At 37.9% G+C, this 11,225-nt stretch overlaps 1 protein-coding gene across 1 annotated transcript; it reads left to right on the forward strand.

Annotated features, from left to right (window-relative positions):
- The first annotated feature begins 378 nt into the window (after positions 1 to 378).
- On the forward strand, positions 379 to 11,225 carry LOC148421397 (CCN family member 1-like). Its single transcript, XM_088419426.1, has 6 exons — positions 379 to 509; positions 1,806 to 2,019; positions 4,027 to 4,280; positions 4,619 to 4,763; positions 5,592 to 5,770; positions 8,508 to 11,225. The coding sequence occupies exons 1-6, from the start codon at positions 459 to 461 to the stop codon at positions 8,820 to 8,822; spliced, it is 1,158 nt and encodes a 385-aa protein (XP_088275552.1). The 5' UTR covers positions 379 to 458; the 3' UTR covers positions 8,823 to 11,225.

An 11,225-nucleotide genomic window follows, 5' to 3' on the forward strand; every position in this document is an offset into this window, starting at 1 on the left:
ATTCCTTCCCTCCCCACTTTTTTTTTCCAAAGGTGGAGGTCTCCTGAATGTTACCAGCTGAATATATTTACTCAGCTCTTGCCGAGTGCTGGCCACAAAGGCAGGAATGTGACTTGAAAGGGCCTGTTACATTTTAATTCTGAACCCATAAAATAAACATGCAGAGTGACCCTGCTTTTCTTTTTAAATGAATGGCTCCATTCATTCCCAATAGAAAATTAGCTCTGCGGTAAAACCACACCCATTTGAAATGCATGGCTCTCTCCGTGCACACCTATTGGCTAGCGCTGAGGAGAGGGTGGGCACTGTCAGGTGGTATAAAGTGTTTTAGCTGGTTGGTCCCGTGGGGAACACTTGGACCAAGACCCGAAAAGGGACTGGGCTATTTAGGACCGGCCACCCTTCAGTAGAGCCAAGCTTGAAATTATATATACAGAATACAACCTTATTTAATCAACATGGAATGTTTAATGTGTCTTATTTTGCTGACAACAGCCTTCATCTCACAGGTAGGATTTTATTTCCTCACTGAAGCTCATGTGTGAAAAGTACATGTCAAAGTGGCTTCAGGTAAACTATGCAACATGCTGGATAATGGAAAATGTGTGTTGTTTATAGCATTAGAATACTTTAGTGGGGATATCAAATCATTTATGTCTTGGCTCTTGTGTTGATTACACTTCTCGGGAAGTCGGTTATATGCTTCCTGGTTCTTGTGTACTTAGCTCAAGAAATTTACACTAACAGGAATACAGAGAGGGAAGAGAGTGTTCCTAGTGGTTAGCACATCTGCCACTCAGTCGAGGTTCTGGGTTCAAATCCTGCCTCTACGCACATTCCAAAACACATATATGTAGGCCAAAGATTGTGAATTGTGTTAGAAGTTGTTTTCCATTTCAGGGGTGTCAAACTAGAGGCCGGAGGTCCATTTGCAGCATGCAGGATGAAATGTTGTGGTCTCCTGCTTGTTAATGCAGTTTCTACATTTTTTTGTTATGACGTTGCCATGGGAATTTTTTCAACAACTTATGGCTCACCAAAACTCAGGCTGATGACAGGTTTTCGGAATGTTGTATATGTTGAGCACAGGGGCATCCCAACATGCATTAAATGCACCAAAAAAGTTGTTGTGCTCAAGAAACATCATTACTCAGATGTGCGTCAAGTTTGAGACCTCTGGTCCATATTTTACATGTCCTTAAATTGGCAAAATGTAAAATGTTACCTTTTTGCCTATGTACTCTTTCTTGAGCTTGCTTTATGTCAGCGTGACAACTTTTATAATGTTAGCATGTTATCAGTTTCTACCAAAGGGTTTAATTTCTTTACTCTTGTTATCTTGTAATATATTACCACATAATTTGTTGCATGTTAGCATATGAGCAGATTTCATTCATAACAAAACCCTCACCTGTTTCCCTGGTGTGTTTTATAATTAATCTTTTGCTATGTGTTAGCTCTATATTATCATATGACTGTAAGCATGTTTAGCAGTCTCATTAATGATTATGATAAAACCCACAATTGTGCCCTGATGCTTTTTATAATTGGGTTGCTGTTTTGCTTTATTTTAGCACACAGCTTCTTAGCATTTCATCAATTCTCTTTCGAAATGGTACCTATTTGTCGAAATGCTTTCTCTGCTCAGGATGATACTTTGCTAAATAATGGCATGTTAGCATTTCAGCAATCAATTCCTAATCAGAAATAGAATGTGATTACAAGAAATGAGGTAATGTTGCGTTTAAATCATTTCAACTGGTCTTGCTATTTTTGTACCTTATCTGAAAATGTGGTTGGTTCAGGTGATGGCTAGCTGCCCCGCGTCATGTGAGTGTCCTGCTGGCCACCCGGTGTGCCCTCCGGGAGTTAGCACTGTACCAGATGGGTGCGGGTGTTGCAAGGTTTGCGCTGCACAGCTGAACCAAGACTGCAATCCCATGAAGCCTTGTGACCATCACAAAGGACTGCAGTGCAATTACGGCAACGACGTCACTGAGGCTTGGGGCGTGTGTCGAGGTAAGGGGCTTATTTTTTCTTGTTTTGACTGTTTCAGACCCCCGACAAAATTTCAAGGAAATGACAGAACACTGCTAGCTGCCAAACAACAACTTTTATGCTTAGGTGGACACCTTTTTATCCCATGTGTAATATTTGGACATTTTCGGGTAATTTTCTGCCACACATTACCACACTCTTAGTAGAGTCATAACTAAGTGGTCTTGCCAACTTAAACTTTGACATGTTGTCACCATCTGGGTGAAATTTCAGCTCCCTGGTGTCTTCTTTCATCCCTTTGATGTGAAATGCTTTTGATATAAAGAACATGATTGGAGCAAACACTGCACAAGAGTTAAGCAAAGTGCATTTCTACTTTTAATGTTCTTTTTTTTGTAATGGTCACTGTCAACCAAACTGATAAAATCGATTAATTTCTTCTGTTGCTATGGTAAAAAGCTTTGTGAAAGCAAAAAGACAATGACATATGTGCATGAGCTACCGTACGCGACATCATGTAAGCCCCGCATAAGCACAAACATGACAGAGATGCTTAATGGGAGCAAAAGTAATGGAGATAAAAATAAGCTTCATGCCAGAGCTGTTCTACAAACTATGAATAGCAAGTCCTTCTAGCATTGGAGACAAGTAGTCTGACACTTCCTGTCTCCCCAGTTCTACTGACCTTTCAGTCTAAAATGTTGTTGCCATGGAAAGTTATTGTGTTGTGTGTTCCCGGAGTCATATTTCAGAGCTTAAATAAACACTTGTGTAAATTGAAGCGTACCCTAATCATCCTGAATTTTCACCCATCTGTTTTCCTTTCGATGCGTCATCTTTCTAAAGAACAGGTTAGAACAAATGGACAAACAAGTATGTACATAGCACATTAACTGTCATTCAAATCTTATTTTTTAGCATTTATGTACACGCAATCAATGTTATGGAATATAGGAAAATATTAGCAGTGATCAAGACTGCTTAAGGCTAAGCTATAAAAACAATCAAAAATATACTTTTAGCTCCACTATTGTTTGAATGCAAAATAAATTCAAAGACCGCCAAGAAAACATCCATTCATCCATCCATTCTCTATAGAAGTTTTTCCTCACGAGGATTGCAGGCAGTAGGCGGGGGACACCCTGGACTGGTTGCCAGTTAATTGCAGGGCACACAGAGACGAACAACAATTCACATACCCAATCACACATAAGGACAATTATACTTAATTACAATAAATGGTCCATCATGTCAATCATGTTTACAATACTGTACCTTATCCAATAAAAAGCCACTGTCTTTCATTCTAGTTGTAGATGTGTAATGTGTTATGTTTTCTGTGGTTTTTGTTGTTTTTGGGTCGGTATTGGGGTTTTGGGATTTTTTGGGGGTTTTGATTTTTTTGGGGGGTTTTGTCAGTGTCTTGTTAGTGTGATTGCGCCACCTGTCTGCATTAACCTGCTTCCCTTTTGTTGGCCAATTAGCTCCCTGTTCCAATTGCATCTTGTCCAGTTGTTCCTTGTTGTCTCGTCAGTTTTGAGTGTATTTACTTTTCTGTTTCTTTTCACGTCTTGTTGACAAAATTGCGTCATTGTTTGCTGTCAGTTCCTCGTCATTCTCCCTGTCAGCATGTGTTTTTGGGCCAACTTTATATTAAATTATTATTTTTGAGCACACTTTGCCTCCTTTCTTCTGGGTCTGCATCCTCTCCCTCGCGCAACATAAATTAATCAAAATAAATAATAGTGTCTCAGTTGTAGCATGTGTTTTGTGGCACTTTTCTTGCAATTAAAAAAATAATAATAAATGGGACTTAAATATCTCCATTTGTCATTCTGTCCTGTAAAGCATACTGGAGTAGATCATAATGATTTTTTTGTACATCTATAGACAAAATTAGAAATCAGTCGGAAGTCATTTCTGAATTGAATCGTAGACGCTTAAATCAGAATTGAATCAAGCTGTCTAAGATTCCCACCACCATACATAGTGTATCCCCTAAAGAACCTTCTCTTTACTGTTTCCCAGCCAAATCAGAAGGACGCACATGTGACTACAGCGGTAGAATCTACCAGAATGGCGAGGGCTTCCGCGTGGGCTGTAAGCACCAGTGCACCTGCATGGATGGCGCTGTGGGATGCGCACCTCTTTGTGACCACAAACTGCCCCTGGCCTCACCATCATGCCCTTTCCCTCAGCTGGTCAGGGTGCCCGGCCAGTGCTGCTTCACGGTGGACTGCCACAAAGATACCTGGGGCCTTCCAAATAAACGCAACCCAAAGGTTTGTTTTTCAGCCAACAACAAATATGGCAAAAATAGTCATGGTAACATATTGTCATGGTTGTAAGCATGCCTGTGTCACAGTTATTAGGATTTTGTTTTGACCGAAAAAATAGATATTAACTGTGGAATTAAAGTTAAGTTTGTATTAAAATTGCACTTAATACTTGATTTGGATATGCTGAGCTTGAAAAAAAGAAAACGAGGCATTGCAGTATTTTCTATAGCAAACCACTCTTCTCAAGTATTTTGTAGCTTTGGCTGATATTGGAAATCTCCATAACTACTCGATACTTTAAATGACGTTGGTTTCATCATGTTCTCCTGCTTTATTCCTAGGTAACCTTTACGAAACAATGGCAACCCAAGCCACAGCGCCGACCCGCCCCCCAGCCTCATGAAAACGATCTGCCAGTGACTAATGAGATTGCACCTCTTAAGACGAGTGGCTGGGAGGCTGAACGTGGCTACCATCATCTGCCTGGTGAGATAATGGCACCTCCTTGACCGCTGAAAATGGCTTTTCGAAAAAGAGAATCATTTAATTTTTTTAGTTTTCTGCAGTTTCTGGACAGATTTGTATTTTTATGCTGCAAAATGTGGTACAATTTGGAGGTCATGGTTGTTCTGTCTAACCTGAAGAACATTATTGAGGAGGAAAATAAATATTGTGCAGTGAGTAAATAAAAATAAACAACTGAGACAAAGATTTTGCACAGGTGTCCACACCCTCTGATAAGTGAGGATGTGCCTCTGTTGAGAATTGGCCAATCACAATCAAGTTTCTTAATACACAGCCCAGTTGTGTGCTTTTTATGAAGACGATGTTTTCAATCTAGTGACTCAATATAAATTCTGCTTTTTATAATAATTTATTATTTAGTCAGACAGCATCTTTGAACAGGAAAACACCCCAAAACTTCCATTTATTTTACTATTTTACCTTATTGCTGGAAGTGTTAATATTTTGTTTTATCATTTTAGCAAAGATTTTGAAAGGTTGGGGGTATTTTTGGACAATTTGTCACACTAAAAACAAAGTGCGATTCATGGCAAAGAATACAAGTGTGATGATAACCACAGAATATAAAATAGAAGACTATTAGAAGAGAATAATAGAACAGAATATTCGTATACCTTCCATTGTTTCCAAACCTGACAAGAAAGAAAATATGTGCGTGAAAACTTGAATGCGTCCTTCATCCCCTGCGGGGTTGGATTGGCAAACCAGTTTAATGGCTCATTACCACCACCAACTGATCATTCTTACCTCAATGCACCATTGAACACGTTTTTCTGTGATTGTTTTCAGTATGGGGTCACCAGAAGAAATGCCCAATCCTCACCACCGATTGGTCCCAGTGCTCGCGCAGCTGTGGAACGGGCATCTCCTCCCGCCTCTCCAACAAGAATCATGAGTGCAAGTTGCAGAGAGAGACCAGGCTGTGTACTGTGCGACCATGCAGCGCCATACAGCCTTTTCCGAGCAAGGTAACCTTGAGGAAACATACTGTATATACAGTGTAACATATACAGTGTGTCTGTGTATATATATATATATATATATATATATATATATATATATATATATATTTGTGTGCGTGTGTACACAGCGAAAAAGTGCTTATTGTAGCTTATCTCTCAGTAAAATTAACCTCTACGCCTTATGATAACACTTGACAGCAGAAAGTTATATAACTGTCGGACTTCATGTGCGGAAACACACTTCGAGCAATGAGCCTGTTTCCATTGCATAAAAATAGATAAATGAATGCATCTGGGAACCGCCGAAGTCAAGACCGGGTTATGCTAAAATACTACTGTAATCAAATAGCTGACACTTAAATTTTAAAAGCATCTTCAATTTAACAAAAGAAATAGAGCGATTCTTAGAATAGTAAATTAAAAAAAAAAAAGCTGCCAATGTGGAGTCAACATTTTTGACTGCAAACTCGTTTTAATACTTGTAAGCTACATTTTTGACTGCAAACTCGTTTTAATACTTGTAAGCTAAATGCTAAAAAATGTTTCTTTTTTTTACCAGGCCACAGGTATTGACTTTGGCGTATGCTTACCTACTGAATTATGAAGGAAAATGCTGAATTAACACAATAATAAAATCATAAAATATGAATAAACAATGTTTACTTATTATATTTTCGAAAATTGGTTTAATTTAAGTCAATATTTTAGTCAATTTTTTACTTTTGCATAATGCCACAGGGTTCAACTTGCACACGTGCATACCCATGGCATTATGGGAATAAAAAAGCCAGACAAACATAATAATAAAACCATAAAAGTTCTTAATTTAAATTACATTTATTTTTACATGTGCAATATATCACAGGCTTTGACTTGCACATGTGCATACCAATGGCATTCTGGGAAAAAATGGCTGATGAACATAATAATAGAACCGTAAAACTAAAAATATACAAAATGATCAAATTTAATTCACTTGTTAAAAACAACAAATGTTTTTTGTTTTGTTTTTGTGCATGTGCATCAATATTCCATGACATTATGGGAAACATGCTGTTTTTAACATTTAGCCTAAAAGTGCATTGGTCATTAGACACCATTCAAAAGTATTTGCAAGTACCTCTGAATGTAATTGTAAGTACTTTGAAATAAGTTTAACAGGCAACCAAATTTTACTCCACATTGGCAGCTCCATGCTACAAAAATGAAAAAATGAATTAATAAAAAAATAACAAACACTCTCAAAATGAATTAAAACTAACCAAGATGAAAAGACCCACTTTGCTTCTCACTTACACAAGAATTTCCATTTGTACTTTTCTGTGGTTATCATTTTATAAACATTCAACACGAAAGTCTTATTGTGGCTTTATGCACACGCTTTATACTATAGTTCTGCACTCATCTTATTTCCTCTGGCGCTACCGTTTGAGTTAATTTTAGGATGTATATAGGCAGTCTCCAGACAGCCAGGGCATTCCTGCCAAGCAACTGTCCATAACTAAGCTCCGTGTGGTGGCTCTATATTCATTCTCAGTGTTGGACACACACCAGAAGCTCCTTTGTCATGCTTGCTTAGCTTTAAGACTCTGGTGCCAAGGACAATGATGGAACAATTGTACCTGTTTATAGCACTTTGGGAGGCCGATTTGCTGTTATAAAAAAAAAAAAGACTTCATCATCTTTCCTGTTTTTAGCAAAAAAATTATCTTTGCCCTTTGTTATACCACTAAGCCAATTTTTCTTATTTTTACACTGTTCTAATGAGGGAATAGAATTGTATGATTATGACAAAACTAGTACACTTAAATATTTGTGTGATGAAAATGATTAATTCATTCATTGGTCAATATTGATACCAGGTTTATCCTAAAAAAAAAAAAAATAAGATAAAAAACACATGAAAACAAATTAATGCTACATACAGCATGTGGGGTGTTTTGAACGGTGGAAAAAACTTGAATAAACATTTTACTGTAAATAAAGTACATGATGGGAGTTTAAAATATAACAACGACATTAATATTTTATTTTTTATATTATTTTGGTCTTCAAAAAAAATATTGAATCCACATTAATATCCCATTTTCTTTTAAATCTCCTCAAAAAAGGTATCATGAAACAGTCTTGAGGCTTATTTTAAATGATGAAAAATGTATTTATATATAAATGGTGACGTATAAGTTAAAACCTAAAATCGAATTGAATATCATTGAAGATGAGCACAGACATGAATAATTTGTTACATTTTCTTTGTCACAGAATGTGCAATATTTCTCTTTACTTGTTAGAAGAAGTTTTTTTTTTGGGAGGTGCCTGGATCAGTTTGTCATTTTATTTTTTTCAGAAAAGAATAACAAATATTTGAGTTTTGAGTTATGAGCTTGGACTTGGGAACACATTAAACTCTTAAAGGGACAATGTATAAGATTTAGACTGTTTTTCAATTAAAAAGGAATAAATTATATGATTATAAATTTCAAAAACTTGCAGATAAATGTGTTTTTCACGACCAACAGTATGTTTTAAATATAATAGTAGAGCTATTTATCATGAAATTATATTACATGAGGGATGGCACTCTTCCAGACGCTGCCATGTCTGTTATAGCAACGGACATTGGTAAATGCAGCCGTAATGCCCGTAATGAAAAACGCTCTAAATCTTACACATTGTCCATCATGTTCAATGCTATCCCGATTTCAATGAAACATGCATTTTGTGTTGTCTGTCTGTATCGCAGAGGGGCAAGAAATGCTCTGCCATGCAAAAGTCCCCATCGCCCGTTCACATCACCTTGGGCGATTGCGTAAGCGTGCGTCTCTACCGACCCAACTTCTGCGGCCTGTGCTCTGACGGACGCTGCTGTTCGCCGCGCCGCACCCGCACCCTGCCCATCGACCTGGTCTGCCCGGACGGCCAGCGCCTGCGGAGGTCTGCCATGTTCATCCAGTCGTGCAAATGCAGCGAGGAGGCCTGCGGCCACCTTAACGACGTGGCCCTCCCGCCGCAGCGCTGGATGCTGGGAGACATGCACAAATTCATAGACAAGCAGTGATTTTTTTCTGAGGTTTTATTCGGGACAAGACGACGAGCCAGGTTTTACATTTTTGTTGTTTTTTTTGGCTCCAAGTGAGAAAAGGCCCCCCTGGTTGTAATGCGTGTGGCCCAGGGTGCCCTTGTTCAGACGTGGGAGCTAAATTAGAGCCCTGATGCTGCCCTGGATCTCCCTCCCTCACGAGGGATAAGCTTGCTTATTCCGACTTGGATATTTTGAGACCCTCCCGACAAGCCGCAAGAAGAAACACTTTGCAAGGCACTTTGAAAACTGACTTATAAATTGCAAAAGGACCTAACATTTTAAGTGGGGTTTACACATAGCAATTTTTTGTTGTGGTATTTTCACAGTTTCGCAATTTCAAATTTGCCTACCAGTCTGTACAAAAGAGATATGGCCCAAAAAAAAAAAAAAGTCTGTTTGCATCAGAATCAAAATTCTCATTTCCTATTAATCGATTTCAAATGTTCCAAAATTGACTTTATAAATAAATAAATAAAGGTCTAATTAACCTACATTGGACACGGACTACGGAAGAGGCAACATACATCACATCGGACACCAACGGCGTGCTGCGATGGTAAACTTCAAAATAAACACACCAGAGACTGCATAGGTGGTGTCAATGCAAGAGCCCTATTATGCTTTTATTTTGAAGTTGGTTTTACAGCGGTGGTTGCGTAGAGGCTGAAATTACTGCTGTGATGGAAAAGTGATTAGCTTGACTGTTTATTACCATCAAATCTCATAGCCAAGAAACAGTCAACTACGCAGTCACTATCGGATACAACACAGGTCTGCAGTGTTAGCATTAGCCACTAAGTACTTGGTGCATTCAAGTGCAGTCGGAAATTTCAAAATCAGACCGATAAATATTTTTTATCTACGTCTTAAACATTAATAACTGAAAATATATAAAGAATGTGGACTTTCTATTGGACCATAAAAGCAAACAAACATTTTTAAGAATGATGGGGGTGAAATTACTTTATTTTAATTCATTACAATCAGTGCAATCAAATCCAGCAAGTCACCTATGTTTACTATAACTAATAATCAAACAACAAGGCTTCCAGTTTCCATTCTGTTGATTAGTATGTCAATCAAAATTAAGATTAGGGTAGCAGTTGTGGTCCACACGCTATTTTGCGGAAAAGTTCACTTTCTTACAATTAAACACTTAAAAAAATGTACAAAAATGACACATTAATGTCTCCATTGTCATTGTCTTGCAAAGTGGACTCGAGTAGATCATGACGCTCAATCAATCAAATCTTTTTGAACTGAAAATCTTTTTCAATCAAAAATTGATTTTGAATAGAATTGTAGACCCCAAAATCAGACAAAGATTCCCACCTTAAAGACTTATATAGTCATATGCTCTCTGTCCTCACCGGAACGACTAATATTCATGCCGAACTGATGACCTCAGAGAGGAGTTGAGATGTTCTTAATGATTAGCTGCTGCTGCTGCTGCTGCTGCTGCTGTAGTAGTAGAACTAGTAAAAGAAGAAGAAAGAGCTAGAAGATTGGCTACCTGTCACCTTATTTTGATCATCACATTGTGGTTCCCTGCTATTTTTGTTGTGGCTAATGACTTGCAAGCCGGCAAGGACTCTGCTTCTTCTGCACATCTGAATTACAGTTCTGAGGTTCAAGTTTATATCTCACCTTTGGCCTTCTTGTGTGGCATTTGTTTGTTAACCCTGCAACTATGTTGTTCCCTCTGGGTAATCCGACTCCCTCCCACGTTCCAACAACGTTCATGTTAGGATCAGTTATGACCAAAAGTGTCCTAATTTGTGAATGCGACTCATCATCATAAATATGGAACAGGATTGGCATTAAATTGTCGGCCTGGTCCGGTTTTTAGCAGATCGAGAAGAAGAAGTAACTCAGTTCACCACATTCCGCAGGATAATTACTCAGGTTGAGCGTCACAGATGAAAAGGGTGAAATGTTTTTTCAACTTGCAATATGTGTGTACCCCACTTAAGTTGCAAATAAGTCATTTGACACGATATCCTGTGATGTATTGAGAAAGCAGTTTTTTTTGGAGGCAGTTTTCACTCTGTTTGACAAATTGTCTTGTTGACACAGCGCTGATGATGTCACTCTCGGTTGGTGTTTGTAAAAGTATTTATTTCAATTCCACAATCTACTTTAACTAATTCTTTAATAAATGGTGAAATGAAAAATTTGATATGTTTTGATATGTGTGTGTTTCCAGAATTGGAGGACATTTTACATGCACCTATCAATTTTTAAATAATTCATATACAAAATACTAAAACATGCAGTTTCTGAGTAAATTTACTTGTCCTGAGACCAAATCTAAAAATAAGAGAGAACAACGATTTTTTTGATTGGGGGAAAAATAAATTAAAAAATAGGTCTGAAGTA

Source organism: Hippichthys cyanospilos, chromosome 7 (genome assembly GCF_059441005.1).
Source record: "Hippichthys cyanospilos isolate Australia breed blue-spotted pipefish chromosome 7, RoL_Hcya_1.0, whole genome shotgun sequence".
In the NCBI taxonomy this organism is placed as follows: Eukaryota; Metazoa; Chordata; class Actinopteri; order Syngnathiformes; family Syngnathidae; genus Hippichthys; species Hippichthys cyanospilos.